The sequence below is a fragment of the Pteronotus mesoamericanus genome, unplaced genomic scaffold (genome assembly GCF_021234165.1).
Source record: "Pteronotus mesoamericanus isolate MK-2021 breed Mesoamerican mustached bat unplaced genomic scaffold, CSHL_Meso_final contig_2, whole genome shotgun sequence".
Classification (NCBI taxonomy): Eukaryota; Metazoa; Chordata; class Mammalia; order Chiroptera; family Mormoopidae; genus Pteronotus; species Pteronotus mesoamericanus.
In genome coordinates this window covers 32,492,861-32,510,518 of record NW_026555084.1, presented here as the reverse complement: position 1 = coordinate 32,510,518, position 17,658 = coordinate 32,492,861, and the positions used below count along the sequence as shown (strand labels likewise).

The following is a 17,658-nucleotide window of genomic DNA, read 5'->3' as shown; positions in this document are numbered from 1 at the left end:
TTCAACCATTTGGATCTGGATGCATTCCAAACGTCACTGGGGACCCAGGGCAGGATTCAGGTCCGCTGTCCTGCTTAATCCCGACTGGGCCTGAGGAGCTGGGAGTAGTGGACGCCCTACAATCCCTGGGAATTCTAAGTCTTCGAAGGCGTGAAGCTGCAGGGGGTTAAGCCAGAGTCAGCTAAGGCACACCGGAGGTCACCCAGGGAGTCCGAGGCAGCGCGGGAGTTGGAATTTAGGCCTCCCCCTTCAAATTAGAGATCCTTTACCCTCGGACCGGGAACGGTTACTCCAAGGAAGTGGCCAGAGGCCAAGGGCATTGTAATCTTCGTGTGTCCGGCCCGCGCGAGCAGCCCCCCAAAACTACAAGTTCCGGCACGCCGCGCTTAGCGGGCTACGCTCGTTCAACCTCCGACTCAAACCATCCCCCTGCTCCCCATTGGCTCACAGTCCTAACGTGCTGTTCCATGATTGGTTGTGGCTCGTAAGAACCCGTTGCTGAGGCTGGCCGACAGGTGCTTAGGGGAAGCCCAGAAAGTGGAACTGCACTCGATCAGAATGGGGGCCGCTCTGCGAATAAAGCCGCCGTCCCCTCTGCTGTGAGGCTGTGCTTTTAGCTCCTGGTGACACTAGATTTGGAGGGTTTCCGCCCGGAGGCCACTACTTGGGACATCCGGAAGGCGGAAGTCCACGGCCGGAAGTGGCGGAGAGGAAAGGAGAATGGCGGCGAAAGGACGGATTTGGCGCTGGGGCTGGGGCCGGCGGTGCCCGGGGAGGCCTGGGCTTCCCGGCCCCGGCCCTGGCCCCACGATATCTCTACTTCTTATCCTGTTGCTGGGGCCTGTGACTGCAGATATAACTGACGGCAACAGTGAACACCTCAAGCGGGAGCATTCGCTTATCAAGCCCTACCAAGGTGAGCCCTGGGGCGGGAATGAGTGTAGGGTGAAGGCGAGCCTGCACAGGGTTGGAAAGGAAGTGCCCTTTCTCCCTAGCAGGCCAGCTCTGTGGGTTTCCTGCCTCTGGCAAGGCCAGTCCTGGCATGGCCTTTTACGCACCTGCCCGTGCCCATCACTCTGCCCACAGGGGTCGGTTCCAGCTCCATGCCCCTCTGGGACTTCCAAGGCAGCACTATACTCACGAGCCAGTACGTGCGTCTGACCCCTGATGAGCGGAGCAAAGAGGGCTCTATCTGGAATCACCAGGTGAGTGGTTCCCCAGAGGCCAGACATACCCTAAAAGAAAGGCACTGCTCCCTGCCTCCGCTGCAGCCGGAAGTTTGGTTTGACCGCTCGCCCATCCGTCTCCGGCCCCTTTCCCGTATTGGTCACATTCACCAGCAATAACAGGGGATGGCTATTGAAGTTATTTTGTGTCAGGAGCTGTGCTTGACACTAGACACCCTTCTCACTTAATCCTTTCAAAACCTATGTGAACTAAGGGATGTTATTTCCATTTTACCAAGAAGTTAAGGCCCAGAGTAAAGTGGAGCTGTCAGGCTGCCTGAATTGAACCCTCTCGAATAGTGGGATAAATGGAAATAACAGGATCTTTATTGGGCATTTTGCTGTGTGTTGCTCTGACTTAAAATGCCTTATTGTATTTAATTCTCAAACAGGCTGTTTGAAATATGTGGCCATTGTGACCTTGTTCAGAGCTAACACAAACCATGAATAATTCAGCATGAGCAGAATTTAAACTCTGACCTGTCTGATCTCCAAGCCCAGAAATTCACTCCCTGCACTTGACCTCTTCCCCCTGGGCCGTGAAGGAGCCGCTTAGAAGTATTTGCAGACTCAGCCCCCTTCCCCAGTGCTTACCTGAGAGTCTCGTCGTTAGTGGTGTGGCGGAGCTGGACTTGTGGGCAAATTTTGTTTCTGCGACCTTTGCTCCAGAGGTCAGGGGGCCTCAGGTGTCACTGGCATGTCATACATAAGCAGTGGCCAAGATCGGTTGCTACAGACTCCACACTGAGGAAACCTAGCTCAGGAAAAGGTGTAAGAGGGATAATTTGGGGCTGGGTCACAGCTTTGGGTGGCACCCACTCCTGCCTCATGCTGCCTGACCCCAGCTTTTCCTGTGCTTAAGGCATTGGTCGTTGTCCTAATTTTTTCCGCCACCCTCCTCTTGGTTCCTTCTGGTCGACATCCTCATTTACTTCTGGGAGCCCACACCGTCTTCATTTGCCCTGTCTGCTTGTCCCCTCAGCTTCTCTTCTCCTTCCTACTGGGGGCCTCTGGGGTACCTTGCTCAGCTTTCACTCTGCAGGGGGTTAGGCTAGGGGGTTAATGACCGCCTGTACAGTCGCCCTACCTGTTACCTGGCTCCAGTCCCTTCTTGAAAATAGCAAGAGAAATCCACATCGGCCACGCCCATTGCTTTCTGGAAAAAAGTCATGTTCCTAAGTTGGGAGTTGAAGGTCCCTTGGAGCCTGGGTCTCCTGCGAAGGGATAGACATACAGCATGTGTACACATTCTGGCCCCTGGTGCCTGGGACTGCCAGCCATCTGCCCTGCTAACTTTGTTCCAGCCGCTCGGGCTGCCTTCTTGCCTCAGGATCTTTGCCCTTGCGGTCCCCTCTCAGGGACACTGCCTCCGGGCTCTTCCTGCCTGCTTGGTTCCTTCTCTCTCGCCTGCTAAGTCTCAGCTGAGTGCCCCCCGACTCAGGGCACTTCAGTAGAATAACACCCCTGAGCCACAGTCCGTCACATTATTCTGTCTCAAGACTTTCAGATAATTTTTAAAAATGAGGCCTGACTGGTGTGGCTCAGTTGGTTGGGCGTCGTTCTGCAAAGCAAAATGTTGCCAGTTCGATTCCCTGTCAGGGCACATGACTGGGTTGTGGGTTCGGTCCCCAGTTGGGGCATGTTTGAGAGGCAACTGATTGATGTCTCTCCCTCACGTCGATATTTCTCTCTCTTCCCCTCTAAAAATAAAATCTTTTTTTTAAAAAAAAGACTTTTTGGGAGAGGGGAAGAGGGAGAGAAACCTCAATGCATGGCTGCCTCTCACATGCCCCCCACCGGGGACCTGGCCTGCAACCCAGGCATGTGCCCCAACCGGGAATTGAACCAGCGACCCTTCAGTTCTCAAGCTGGCACTCAGGCCACCGAGCCACACAAGCCAGGGCTAAAATCTTTTTTAAAAAATGATAGTGTAGCCTTATATTTTCTATGGAAATAAGTTCAGTATATCATTAAGATTTTTTTTTTTTAAAGTAAGGTACAGATAGTGTTGGCACTGTTGGAAATTGGGTTCAGTCACAAGAAATTGATTATGGGTGTAGGTAGGCGGTGGTTGGCATTGTCAGCGGTGTGGCATTGTCCCAGGGCTGAGAGGGTTCTGCCCTTGACTTCATTGAATTGCCTTCTCCCGCCTTCCCATTCAGCTTCAGGGACCTTTGCTGTTTGGCCCTACAGATGTTCCCAGAGGGTTGAGATGCTTCCTATAGTTCCTGAAAGGAATTGCTTAGAACTCTTCGAATCTTCTGCCCAGTGTTTCCCAAGAGCCAGCTCCTCCTTTACTGGGCCGGAGAGATGCTTTCTGGACTTTTCTCTTTTTTGTCCCTGCTACTCAATCCATCTGGGAGAGGCGGAAAATGAGCAAACACTACCGAGTACCTGCCGTCTTCAGAGCAGACATAAGACACAGTGCCCGCTGCGTGCGGGGGCGACGGTCCCGATGAAGGACCAGAACTCCGCGTGCCCGTGGCCGGGGCACCGACCCAGGGGAGCCCACGGGGCTGCTGTGGTGGCTGCAGCCGGGTCTTTTTTAAGCTGCCTGTGCTGATGTCCTGTCTGAAAGTAGGTACCCGCTTCACTTTGTAAAAAGTTGACCTAAGTTTAAATATTTGTGAAGTAGCTAGTTTCCAGCATTTTAAACATTGCCGTTTTAAAATAAAACTTAAAGTGTATTCAGTGGAATCTAAATATTGCAATTTGATGTCCACTCTCTTTTAAACATTATGAATAAGCCCAAATTGTATGTCAGTTCTTTATTGAACTTGTGTCTTCCTTTCATTTCCCAGCACAGAATGTTACCCTTATGCAATGAATTCAGTGCTTGAAAACCTCTACCCCTCTGTGGCTGACAGAAGTCTATAATTTAAACGTTTCAACCTTGTTGGGGTTTTTTTTTTATTATTATCGGTACATAATAGGTCAAAATAAATACATTACACATTGCATAATTTTCAAGTAATTACTATAGAAAAGTGAATTTATTGAAATGCCTTTCAGTGAGCGGCTGCCCCGACCCTGTCTGGACGGATGTTATTGTCAGAATAGGACCATCCTCAGCCCCTCTTCTGCTCTTTTGTTTTCCCAGATATCAGTGCTGAGACCTAGGGAGTTGTATTGTCGCTGGGACACTCAGTGCTTTGACCTTTTGGTTTACAAACCCAAAATCTTGTGGTGACCTTTCATCAAAAGCATTAATGATAGCAGCTGACTGTTGGTTAGCCCTTCTGTCCGCTTGTCACAAGGAAGGAATGGAAACCACCCGAGTGTTGGACGCCCTGTGACCGCCGGGTGAGGGTTCGGTGCTCCCCAGCGGCCGGGCTCTGCGGCCAGGTGGAGACCCACGGCTCTGCCGTGCTCTGCCCCCGGAAGCAGCTTCTGAGTCGGTTCCAGCCCAGTCTTCAGCTGCCTGAAGCCCTCCAGCGGCTCTGTGTTGTCGGCAGCGCAGTGTTCCTGCTTGCTGCCCTGTAACCCTCGGTCTGGGTGTGTGGAGACTTTCCAGGGCTGGTTAGTCTGGAAGAATCAGTTTTCAGGTCCTCGGCCTCGGCGTGTGCTCTTTGCTGACGCTGCTGTCCCTGCAGACGTGCCTGGGACAGGGGGGTGGATTTTCTTTTCCTGCTTCCCGGTTCGCAGGGCCTTTCCGCTCAGAGGCAAGGGGCATGCCTTGCCCCAGCTTGGGCCTCCCTCTGGGTGCTGCTCCGGGTGCAGAGAACCCAGAGTGCTGAGGGGGCCATGCGATATCTGGCTTCTGGGTTGGTGCGCGCGCGCGCGTGTGTGTGTGTGTGTGTGTGTGTGAGAGAGAGAGAGAGAGAGAGAGAGAGAGAGAGAGAGAGAGAGAGAGAAATGTTTTAAATTTTTTTCAAATATATGAAAGTCTTTCTAGTTATCTTTTTAAAAGTTACTGTTATTGGTATCTAGTTTAATTCCATCATGATCAAGCAATGTACTTCATGATTTCAGTCTTTGGAGGCCTGTTGAGCCTTGCAGGTGGCCCTTCCAGTGATCAGGTTTGGGGCAGGTGTCCCGGCCGCCTGAGCCAGCGGCGGTGCTGCCCCCGCCCCTCAGTCAGGTTTGCCGATGGGGTTCAGTGCTCTGTGTCCGTCCTGACAATTCTGCTTGTTTTCATCAGGTTCTGAGAGGGGTGTGTTAACATTACTCTGTGGATTTGTCTTTACCTGTTGGCATTCTGGTAGTTTCTGCTTTCTATATTTTAAGGCCAAAATTTTCTTGGTAAAGGATCTTTAAGAAGAGTCCCCTTTTAAACTTTGTTATGGGGATGGCTGTACAGCCTGGTTTCGTTTAGCATTTGCATGCTGTGTCTTTTCCTGTCCTTTCTTTTTTCATATCTTTATATTTTAGAGTTGTTTCTTGTAAACGGCATATACTTAGGCTTTTCTAGGGGGGGTTTATTGTGGTAAAATACATAAAACAAAATTTACCATTTCAACCTTTAATTTTATTTATTTTTTTACTTTTTAAATCATTCAGTTTATGAACCCATTCTCTTTAGTATTGGCATTGAAACACATTTGCATTGAAATGGTTTTTTAAAAATGTAAGTGGCCATCAACAAAAAATTAGTTTTGATTATTGTATTTATGTATCTGCACATATTAAAAAATCATCAAAGCTTTTTTATTGTGGTAAAATATGCATAACATAAAATCATCTTAAACATTTTTTAAAAATGTATTTAGATTTTATTTATTTTTAGAGGAGAAGGAGAAGGAGTAGAGAAACATCAATGTGTGGTTGCCTCTCGCACGCCCCCTACCTCGCACGCAACACAAAATCTGGGGACCTGGCCTGCAACCCAGGCATGTGCCCTGTCTGGAAATCGAACCTTGGTTCTCAGGCTGGCACTCAGTCCACTGAGCCACACCAGCCAGGGCCCATCTTAACCATTGTTAACTGGACAGTTCAGTGGCATGTAGTACATTCACGTTGTTGTGCAACCATCGCCACCGGCCATCTGCAGAACTTCTCATCTTCCCAAGCTGAGACTCTGTCCCCATGAAACACTTAACTACCCCATCCACACAGCCCCGGGCAACTAGTGTTCTACTTTTTATCTCTGAATTTGACTCTCCTAGGTACTTCATATAAATGGAATCATAACCATCACTGTCTGTGGCTGGTTTAGTTCCCTGAGCATAATGTCTTCAGGGTTCCTCTGCGTCGCAGCGTGCGTCAGCAGTTCATTACTTTTTGTGACTGAAGGATACTCGTGTGTGCACCGCATTTTGTTCATCCCTTCGTCTGTGGATGGAGGCTGGGGCTGTTTCCACCTTTTGGCTATTCCGCATAGTGCCGCTGTGGACATGGGTGGATGGGTGTCTGAGCGCCTGTCTTCCTTTCTTTTGGGTTACGTACCTAGGAAGCAGAATTGCTGGGTCCCAGGTCCCTCTGTGTTTAACTTTGAGGACCACAGAACTGTGTCCCACAGTGGCCGCGCCATTTCACACTCCTGCCAGCGGTGTGTGAGGGTCCCCATTGCTCCAGTGCTTGCTGGTGTCCTGTTTTTTGATAGCAGCCCTTCCAATGGGAGCGGTGTCTGTGGTTTCGGATTACACTTCTCCAGGGACTGCTGGTGCGGAGCACCTTTCCACGTGCTCTTTAGCCATTTGTGTGTCTTCTTTGGGGAGATGTCTGTAATGTCTGTTCAGGCCCTTTGCTCATTTTAAATTGTGGTTGAATTGTAAGTGTTCGCTGTGTATTCTGCATATTAATTTCTTATCAGATGTATGATTTGGAGATATTTCCTCCCATTCCGTGGGAAATCTTTTCATGTTACTATTTTCAGATTGGATGCAGCGTGATTTACCTGCGGGGCGCGCGTGTGCAGTGGTGTCCTCCCAGGAGTCACTGCCAACCCCTGTGTCCTCACGGTTTTCTCCATGTTTTTTCCTACTAAGAGTTTTATAGTTTTAGCCTCCAGTTTAAGTCTTTTTGACCCTTTATTTACTTTTTAAATTAGACTTTTTATTTGGAGAGAATTACAGATTTACATGCATTTGCAAGAAAAGATGCAGAGAGATTCTATATACTTTTAACAACCATGTAGTTCTTCCACACTTAGTAAAATTACTAATGCGTTTGGGTTTAATCTACTGTCTTACCATATACTTTGTATGTGTACTGCCTGTTCTTTGTCATTTTTCCCTTTTGAATTGGTTGGGTCTTGTTCCGTTTTCACTCCCCTGTCAGCTTGAAGGCTCTGTGCTTGTTCCCAGTTCGTGGTGGCTTCTCTGGGGTTTAAATCACATGCCCGTGTTTCACAAAGGCAGCAGCAGTGTGCTTTTGCCTCCTGCATGGGCAGTGCAGAGACCTTAGAACTTTAACTCCATTTAGCCCATTGTTACTATTTATTTTAATCCTTTGCCTTTTAAATCACGAAATGTTGTTTTAACCAGTCAAATAGTTTTTGCACTTTTACCCTCAGATTTATTGTGTTCATTGTTCTTTCTTCCTTCCAGAATCTCTGACTTTATAACTGGATCATTTTCTCTCTCCCCAAAGAATCAAAGACAGTTTTAATATTTTTCTTTATCTGAAAATGTCTTAATTTTGCATTCTTTCATGAGGGACACATTTGCTAAGTATAGACTCCTATGTTGATTACTGTTATTATTTTTTAAAGATTTTATTTATGTTTGAAGGGAAGGGGAAAGAGAGGGAGAGAAACATCAATGGGCAAGAGAAACATCGGTCAGTCGGCCTCTCATACACTCCCTGGCTGGGGACCAAGCTCGCAGCCCAGGCACGGCCCTACAGGAATCAGCCTTTCGGTTTGCCGTGGCCGGGGCGGGGCCATCAATCTATTGTCCTCTTGTTCTTACTGTTTCTGTTGAGAAGTCCAGTATCAGGCTAATTATAGCTCCTCTAAAGGTGATCTGTGTTTTTTCTTCCTTCTGGTTGCTTTCTTTGTTTTCTCCCTCCTTCTTTTCTTTCGTTCCTAAGTATAGTGTATTTGGTTTTGTTTTGTTTTGTTTTGTTTTTCTCGTCTCTTTTGGTTTTGTAAGACCTAAGGTGTGGCATAATGTCTTTGAATCAGCGTTAATAGGTGCTTAAACATCTCTAAGTTTTTCTTTGCCCTGTTGTGCTGTTCATTCTGAAACTCCAATTATCCATGTCTTCCAGGGGTGTGCGGCCCAGGATGGTTGTGAATGCAGCCCAACACAAAATCGTAAATTTACTTAAAACATTGTTTTTTACTTATCAGTTTTCATTGGTGTTTGTGTATTTAATGTGTGACCCAAGGCAACTCTTATTCCAGGGTGGCCCAGAGACGCCAAAAGTTTGGACGCCCCTGTTTGGACTTTCTCGCTCTTCCCTCTGCCTCTTACCCACTGTTTGGTATCAGTCATGCTTTTGTTTCTCTGTCTTATTCTGGATATTTTTATCTGACTGGACCGGAGTTTACAAATTCTTTCTTCATCTGTTTTAAGTCTATTGTAAAATCTAACCATTATATTGTTAGGTTTAGTTACTGTATTTTTTTGTTCTGGAATTTTTATCGTGTGATTTTTAAAAACTTTAGTTATCTACCAAAATTCTCAATCTTGTCTTTTTCCTCCTTGAGCACAGTGAACTAGTGGTTTGGAAGGCCAGTATCCGGAGTCCCTGTTAGCCACCCTCCTTCCTCCCTCTGGTGTTTGTTCACATCTTGTCTTTCCATGTGCCTGGTAGTTTTCATTGTGTACTAGACACTGATATTTGTAATAGGAGGCCTAGAGGAGTCGCTATCAGGGATTGAGAGGACTCAGCTGGGCTACAGGCCATGGGAGGGTCCTTCTCGTTCATTCGTATTCTTGGCTTCCTGCCTCGTTGGTCCCAACCCAAAGCAGGGTCGGTGCAGGAGAAGGTCTACCCCCTCAGCAGGCCGTGAACTTGGATGTCTTGTTCCACTCTCCTTGAGAGCCGGCTCTCCTCAACCCTCACTTGCCCCTCTGGAATCTGCGCATTTTGCAGAGCCAGTGACCCGTCCAGAACCGAGAAGGCTGTTTGGCAGGACTGGCAGGCTGCCTTGCAGCGGCTTCTGCGCCGGGCTGGCCCCGTCGTTGAGGGCCGGGTGCGCAGAGCTGAAACACCAAGCCTGGTGAGTTCATGATTGCTCGGGGCAGCTTGCCCTCGATGGGACAGCAAGGTCTTTGTTTTTGAGTATTTTTTCTGATTATAGAGGTAGCACAAAGTTCAGTCGCAGAAAGTAAACCCTCCCTGTAGTTCTCCCAGAGTCACCGATCGCCGACGTTGGGTCCTCATAGTCCTCTCATTTTTTCTTCCTCTACACAGAGGTTAATCCCTTTCTTTTCCAAATGAGAACCTAGTGCTGATACTGTTTGCAGTAGTGTCTTTGCTATCTTTAAATGTAAGTGCTTAAGGCTCTGCCTGTCCTAATAAAAGGCTGCAACAGCCAAATTGTGCCCAAGAAGACGGGAAGGAGAGTTCACAGTCCCGCTGGTTGAGCACGCTTCTTTGATCCGCATCCACAGGGGTGTTAGTGATCTCTTCAGTAGCTGCCAATCTGATAGGTCAGCAGTATCTTGTTTTCACTTGCATGTCTGATGGGCCGTTTGTTTAATCACCTGCTCACACGCCCATCTGCAGACTTCCCCTCAGCGGATTCTGTTCCAAGTATGTGTCACGCTGGAGTTTTCATGAGCAGCTTCCTGGTGGGCGAGGCCGGGCTGCTCCCCTCGCTGCAGTGCCAGCCCTGCACCTGGTGTCCCTGATGCCAGGGGGCACCAGCCTTCCCTCAGGTCACGGCCCTGCTGCCGCCGCCACCGCGCCGGGGCTGGGTTGGGGCTGGGCTGGGCTGGGGCTGCAGGAGTCAGGAGTGTGCCGGCCAGAGCTTGGGGCCTGGAGTCGGGGGGCTCCGGCTCGAGTCCCGCAGTGGGGAGGGTCGGTCAGAAGGGAAGGCCGTGGGGGTGGGAGCCTGGAAAGCGGTGGGCGCGCTCCGTGTTCAGGACCGGGGGGCCCTGGCAGGCGGGGCAGGCGGAGCACCGGCTCCGTGTCTGGCAGGCCGGGTGTGACGCAGGACCCGCCGCATACCTGCTGTGGACTGCTACTTTGTCCCTGAGTGTGTTTTCTGTTTTGTAAAATGGGTGGCTCCAGTAGGGATAGCAACCTTTCCACAAGATCCCATGGCAGGAGCCTTGTGGGTGGATGGAAAACAAGGCTGGTGGGTTTGGCTGGTTTTGAGGAAAATGAATCAAAGTAGAGAAGACTGGCACGGGGCCAGGGGCCTGGGCCTCAGGCAGCGTTGGGACACTGTGCAGCTTCCCTGTCCTTACCTGGGAGGCCCAGCGGCCTGTTCCTTCCTCCTGAGAAAGCTGGAGAGTCTGTTGGCCCCCTTCCAGGGAGGGCCTAGTCTCAGAGGGGGCAGGGTCTGTGCCGGTCCCCTCCAGCCGTCAGGAAAGCCCCAAGAGCTCAGAGCGGCCTCTGCTCTCCCTGCAGCCTTGCTTCCTCAAGGACTGGGAGATGCACGTCCACTTCAAAGTGCACGGCACCGGGAAGAAGAACCTCCACGGAGACGGCATTGCCTTGTGGTATACCCGGGACCGCCTCGTGCACGGTAGGCTGCGCTCCGTGTGGGCCTCGCGGCCCAGGGCCTCCACCCCACACTCTCCTGTTAGGTTCTGCCGCTCTTCCCTGGGAACCCAGGACCTTGGGTTGGCCGTGGGTTGTCCTCTGGGGAAGAGGGGGCGGGACCCTGTAGCCTCACTCTGCTCCCTGTGGTGGCCTGGCATTGTACACCAGCTGGGAACGGTTTTTCCCATTTTAAAGTGCAATTTTTTAAAAAGCAAAAGTAAGGAAGACTGTATGTGGCCCTTAAAGTTCAGAGTGTTTCCTCTCCAGAGCTTGACAGAAAGCCCCTGAGCCCGGGGTTAGAGGATGAGGCTCCCTGGGTTGTTTCACAGGCTGGGACCCTCGTCACTTGAAACCTCAGAGCACATGCCGGGTACTGTCCCCTGACATTCAGGTTTCAAACTCGAGTCCTCTGTGCCGTACGCCTGAGACCACCTCCAGGTTTTTCTTCTAGAGACGTCTTCTCTTTCCTGGGAGAGCAGCCGGCAGGCGGCCGTCTTGCCCCCGCCCCCCGGCACTGCTTTGTCCTTCGGGTCAGCCTGGGCACACCCCCATTTTCCCCGTGACCGGAGCGGCTCTTTCTCATCCCAGGGCCTGTGTTTGGAAGCAAGGACAACTTCCACGGCTTAGCCATTTTCCTGGACACGTACCCCAACGACGAGACCACTGAGGTAGGCCCCTGCCGCCTCCCGCAGAGCAGGGCAGGAAGGGCTGGGAAGTCGGCTGGGGGCCAGGGCTTCTCCCTGGTCCCAGCACAAGGCGCCTCCAGGGGCTGGGGTGGGGGCCCCGCCACTTGCGCGGGCAGGTCTGGCCATGGAGTAACCGGTGTCTTGGTCTCAGCGCGTGTTCCCGTACATCTCGGTGATGGTGAACAATGGCTCCCTGTCCTACGACCACAGCAAGGACGGCCGCTGGACCGAGCTGGCGGGCTGCACGGCCGACTTCCGCAACCGTGACCATGACACCTTCCTGGCTGTGCGCTACTCCCGGGGCCGTCTGACGGTGAGCCGGCGGCAGCGGGAAGGGAGGGGCGGGGTGCGCCGGCCGCACCAGCTCTGCACGGGCCTGCACGGGAGGGTGGGCAGGCTGCCCCGTGGCGTGCGTCACCTGCTGGCTGGCCGCAGGTGATGACTGACTTGGAGGACAAGAACGAGTGGAAGAACTGCATCGACATCACGGGCGTGCGCCTTCCCACCGGCTACTACTTTGGGGCCTCGGCTGGCACCGGTGACCTGTCTGGTGAGTGGGCAGGGCGTCGAGTCTTAGTTTTGACCTTCCCTGGTCTGCCGGGGCTTGTGACACAGCCGATAGCTTTCCTGGTGAACTTCCTGCATTGGTTCCGCACTCGCCTGGTCCCTTCCTCTTCGTGTTGGCTCCGCTGTGGCATGCCCGGGGCCCCGCCCGTGAGCGGTCCTCGGCCACAGCCCCGCCTTTAGGAGGCTTTGCACTGGACCTGCAGGCAGCCCAGTGTCATCGCCACCCCGCTCAACCTCTCCACTCGGTCGCCCGGAGTGTGTCTCAGCCTTCACGTGCCCACAACTAAAGACCACATCTTGCCACCAAGACATAAATGACACCTCTGTCCTGGGTGCTCAGGCTAAAAACCTTATCCCGCAGACAATCACGATATCATCTCGATGAAGCTGTTCCAGCTGATGGTAGAACACACCCCCGACGAGGAGAACGTCGACTGGACCAAGATCGAGCCCAGCGTCAATGTCCTCAAGTCGCCCAAAGGTACGCGTTTGTGGGCCCCCCCAGTTGGACCTGAGTGGGACTGGGGCTGGGCCATGGCCAGCGTGGTGTGTGCCTGTGGGCCCCCTGCCTTTGGGGGTCTGGCTGTGGTGGTGGCCTGGGCTCTTGGGTCAGCAAGCCGTGCTGAGGAGCAGTGTGGGAGCCCTGGAGTCCGCTTCCTCCCGCAGCCCGGGCTGGGGTAAGAGCGGGGGAGCCACAGGGCCCATCTGGCGTTGTGGGTGTCGTGCAGGGCACTGAGAGTGCACAGGCGTGACCTCTGAGCGCCGGGAAGTGGGTCCTACCGCTGGCCGAGGCAACTGATCCTTCAGTTTTCCTCATCTAGGAGATAAGGGCAGGTTTCGAACTTGAGGTTTTGCAAAACTCCAAAGCCTGGGCTCTTCTCAGGGCACTAAGTAGCCATGGCTTTGTCCTCACAGAATGAGGGTTCTTGCTGGCGCATGAGGCCCGTGTGGAGAAATCCTCTCAGCCCAGCCCATGGTCACCAGGTGTGGTATGAGCTGGGATGGACCCAGCATTTTATGTGACAGCTCACTTTTTTAAGATTCAGGTTACTTTTACATGTTTTGAGAGTCACACAGGCCACTGGCCTGCCACTGCGGGCTGAGGGTTTCTGGCTCCCGAGGGCTCAGGGACCTTGTCTGCTCGACCGACCCAGCAACCCCACATGCTTAGCCAGTCAGGGATCAGCTCGTTTTCAGGCTGATTGGCCCATTTGTTCCTTCAGCAGTGAATTCCAAAGCTTCCGCTCAGTGCCTAGCTGTGTGCTGGGCGCTGCCCCAGGGCTCATTGTGGTGACTGAAGTGGAGGAGGGGACAGGGGGGCCTTGGGAACCCTGGGAGCCCTGAGGCTGAGCCTCTTGCAGGAAGCTCCTCTGCTTGGGAGCCCCTGGTTTAGTCAGCAGCGATTGCTGCCGCTGTGCAGGGGTGGACAGGGGCCGGGACTGGGACAGCAGGCCCCCCAGGTCAGGCCTTTGGAAAGGGAGGGCGTCGGTGGGCTCGTGGCTGGCCTTCCAGGCCTGGCTGGGAGGAGAGCCGAATCCCAAGGCAGCCGGCGTTCCAGGCCTGGGCTCACCAGTTGCTGACAGGGTTGGGGGGCAGCGGAGTGGTGTGGCCAGAGCGGGACAGGGTCGGGGCCTGGGACCCCGTCGAAGCCACCAGAGGCATCCAGGGGTGAGTCAGGGCAGCGTTTGGCCAGGGTTCGGTTTCTGCAGATGGGCCCTCAGACCTCTGCCGGGGGGCACAGGGGGGCCGGGGGGCAGAGACGTGGGAACGCAGCTCCGGGGCCTCCCAGGCAGAGGGGCTCCCGCGGGACCCAGGAGTCCAGTGTCCACCAGCTCCTCACAGCAGAAAGGCACCCGGGCCTCGGTCTCTGGGACCCTCGCGGTTGCCCCCGTCCAGTGTCTGGCCCTCACGCGTGTGGTGCACTCAGCCGAGGGTGGCCTGCGGAGCATGGCCGCCGCCTTGCTCCGTCCTGTTGGGAGCTGCCCGGCCCCTCTGCCACTCCTGCTCCCCCTTTCTTCTCCCTCAGACAACGTGGACGACCCGACGGGGAACTTCCGCAGCGGGCCGCTGACGGGCTGGCGGGTGTTCCTGTTGCTGCTGTGCGCACTCCTGGGCATCATCGTGTGTGCCGTGGTGGGCGCCGTGGTGTTTCAGAAGCGGCAGGAGCGCAACAAGCGTTTCTACTGAGCAGCCGGCACTCGGCTCGGGGAGGCCTGGTCGTGGCCTCCAGTGCTAATGTGAACTTTTTTTTTTTTACTGAGATTGTAAAAGAAAAACAAGATGACCTTATTTCTTAACAATTTCAAAGAAATAATTAAAGTATTTTCGTACCTTTTGCTTCTTGCCCAAGCAGGGACAGGCTGCAGGGGCAGGGAATAGGGTTCGGCGCCCCGCCCCCCGCCGCCCCGGGAGACAGAGGCCCTTGCCCGCGGCCGGCATCTCAGGAGTAGGGGTCTGTTCCTGGAGCTGCGCCAAGGCCCCAGCAGGTGGCTGTTGAACACTGGAGACCCCTTGGTTGCAGGGGTGGGCGCCCGAGGACACGGGCAGTGATTTTGTTCTGTGCCGCACGCGTGGCAGAAGAGGAGGCCGAGCGGGGAACCTAGGCGCACGTTCGCCTCTGAGCTCCCCAAGACAGACTCTTGAATGAGGCTGGGGGAGCAGTGTGTGGGGCCCAGAGTGCGGCTGTTTGCTGAATAAAGTAAAATGACCACCCTCGGCTGTGTGACTGCCCTGCAGCGCGCGTGGCTTTCTTCAGACACCTCCCAGGTAGCCAGGCTTCCCACACGCAGCCTCATGGCCTCGGGCAGGGGTGGTGCTCTCGGTTCCTGGGGGCACACAGCGTGGGGTCATGGGAACAGGTGCCCTGTGTTCCCCTGCCCCTATGTGCTCTGGGCCTCTAGGTGAAAGGGTCTGGTTGGGGGAGGATTTAGGGTACCTTGCAGAGGGTTCCAGGGTGATCTGGAAGGGAGTAGGGGCGGGGGCAGGCTGGGGCAGTAGTATTCCCTTCGGGGTGCCTTGAAGGTCACAGGGTGGGAGAAAGCCAGCAGCTGACAGTAAGTGCTGCCATCTGGCACCTTCCTGGCTCTGCGCCCAGGCCACGGCCTGCTGCCGCCCTCTAGTCCCCCCTCCTTACCTCCAGCCCCACCCTGGAATAGCGTGTCCCCGACTAGTCCAGAGCCACCTTCAGCATCTTTACACTCACAGCTTGAGAACATCTTGAGTTTCCATCTTAAAAGCAAGAGCGACCCTATGTTCCTGTTGTAACCAGGCTTTTTGTAATTAACACTGTCAGGTTCTCATCATAAAAAGTAGGTGAGATAGGAGTAGATGAGAAGGAAGAACTTCCTTTTCTTTGGTCTCAGTCTCATTGGGGAGCTCCCCCCGATGGGCGAGCACCACTGCTTGTCTGTCAACACGTTTCACAGCCCGGGCGCCAGCCAGTCATCCACAGGCTCACGGCGGCCGAGGTCTGACCTGGTCTCTCATGGACCTGGGAGTTTGTCCATGGAGCAGTGAGAGTAAACAGCATCCTCGTTACTGAAATGTTTTTTGAGCCCTTTCCCCAAAACAGTTTCTGGACCTGAAGAGCAGCTGACTTTGAGTGCCTGCAGAGGCTGGCTGTGGCCCTGAGGGGTCAATGTGTGTGAGCCCGGTGGGCGCCGGGAACTCACCAGCTCAGGCGGCCCGCCCCGCGGGGGCGCTGTGTTGGCGCTGACGCTCACGCCGCTCTCCGTGGCTGCGCCGGCCGCGCCAGCAGCCCGCACTCCCCGAGCCTGGCCTTTAATCTCTGGCTCTCACTTGGCCTGCCCCGAGCTCCTGAATTACTAGAGCATTCTGTGTCTTTCCGGCGCGCGCCCCCACTGTGCAGCAGAGTCGTCTGAAGAACAAAGGTGAGCTCGCCTCAGACACCAGCTCCGGTGTAAAGTCGGTGGGACCCGGGCAAGGTGGTTTCAAAAGAGCCACACCTGGGGGTTCCCACCAGTGGACAAGTGTGAGAGCCCACAGCTGTTAGACCAGTGACCAGGCAGAGAGTCGGGTGACCGCGGGCTGTGCTTGGCCGCCAGGGCCCTGTGTGCATCCCTTCTGCAGCCCGTGGCTCGAGGACTGACCTGCGGTCCACCGGCCTTTTCTCACACGTGATCGTGGGTCCATCACCTGTGGTTTTGCCGTGGGTGTTTAAAAGCAATTACTTCCTCCTATGAAAGTGAAATATAAATCTATATTCTAGGATCTTATTCTGAGAAATAAGCACTGACACACTGGCATCCCTTTGCCCCCTGCCCTGAAGGTGTGTCCCGCCCTGCGGAGGTGGTGGCTGCTGGTTCTATTTTTGTTATGTGCTCTTGTTTAAAAAATTGTTCTATGGCAGTTGTCCCAGTTGTCCCCCTTTGCCCTCCTCTGCCCAGCCCACCCCCGGCTCCCAGTCGGTTCCCACTCTGTTGTCCATGCCCATGGGTCACTCGTACATGTTCCTTGTCAAGTCCCTTCCCCTTCTTTCCACCCTTTCCCCCTCCCCCAACTGCTCTGGCTGCTGTCAGTCTGTTCCATGTTTCCGGGTCCTTTGCTCATTAGTTTATTTCGTTCATTAGGTTCCTCTTGTAGGTGAGATCATATGATATTTGTCTTTCACTGACTGGCTTATTTCACTCAGCATAATACTCTCCAGTCCCATCCATGCTGTCACGAAAAGTAGGAGTTCTTTCTGTTGCATTGTGTTCCATTTTGTAAATGTACTGCAGTTTTTTGATTCACTCATTTACTGATGGCGTGTTGTGCATTTCTTAAAAATGTTAGCATAGAGCTGTGTATCTCTCAGTACATGCATTGTTTTGCATCCTAAAAAATTATAACTGGTATGTACACAGAGGATGCCTCAGCTTTTAAGTTGAACGTTGTGAGTCTGCTTACATGCAGCTCAAGCTGCGGCGCGAGTGGGCGCCAGTCTCCCGCTCTGCACGGCTGGCATCTGGATGGTGTCCAGGCTCTGTGCTTAGATCGGTGCTGCTCTGAATGCCGGGGGCTCTCCTCACGCACAGTGTGCAGCTCGTGCACATTCAGTTTTCTTGGCTGTCAGGTTGTTCTCCGAGGTGAGTTCTGTCCAGTCCACTCCACCTCAGCTGCTGAGACGCCCCTCTGCCCACCTCTTAGCACTTGATACTGATGGAGCGCTTAATTTTTTAGTCTGATGGGTGCCAGAGTTTTAATTTGCATTTCTCTACTAGTCAGGCTGGGGACCTGGGCATCCCCAAAGATGCGTTTGTGTTTCCCGTGCGGGGGTGTTGATTGTCCCCTTTTCTTGTGTCAGGTCCTTTGCAGACACCTCCCAGTGCACTTGTCTTTTTGTTTTTCTAATGGTGTGTGATGTGTCTTAATGCCACTTACTAATCTTTTCCAAAGATTTTCCCCAAAAAAGTGTTTAAATTTTGATTTTCAGATTTAGCATTTAACGTATTTGGAGTTTATTTCTGTGTGGGGAGTGATGTCGGGGTCTGGCTGTCCCCTCTGTGCCACATCCAGCTCGTGGCGCCATCAGCACCGTTACCGATGCATTCACTTCTCTGCTGGAGCCCCAGCGC

At 53.3% G+C, this 17,658-nt stretch overlaps 1 protein-coding gene across 1 annotated transcript; it reads left to right on the top strand.

Annotated features, from left to right (window-relative positions):
* The first annotated feature begins 500 nt into the window (after positions 1-500).
* On the top strand, positions 501-14,789 carry LMAN2 (lectin, mannose binding 2). Its single transcript, XM_054568543.1, has 8 exons — positions 501-916; positions 1,087-1,205; positions 10,695-10,812; positions 11,418-11,497; positions 11,667-11,828; positions 11,951-12,065; positions 12,444-12,563; positions 14,109-14,789. Exons 1-8 carry the CDS (start codon positions 721-723, stop codon positions 14,267-14,269), a joined length of 1,071 nt encoding a protein of 356 aa, XP_054424518.1. The 5' UTR covers positions 501-720; the 3' UTR covers positions 14,270-14,789.
* Positions 14,790-17,658: the final 2,869 nt, after the last annotated feature.

Excerpts from the sequence above, each read along its gene's own strand:
- LMAN2 (XM_054568543.1), top strand. The coding sequence starts at position 721 with ATGGCGGCGAAAGGACGGATTTGGCGCTGGGGCTGGGGCCGGCGGTGC. Across the intron at positions 1,206-10,694 it reads GCTCTATCTGGAATCACCAG|CCTTGCTTCCTCAAGGACTG; the intron begins GTGAGTGGTTCC and ends CTCTCCCTGCAG. Across the intron at positions 11,829-11,950 it reads ACTCCCGGGGCCGTCTGACG|GTGATGACTGACTTGGAGGA; the intron begins GTGAGCCGGCGG and ends GGCTGGCCGCAG.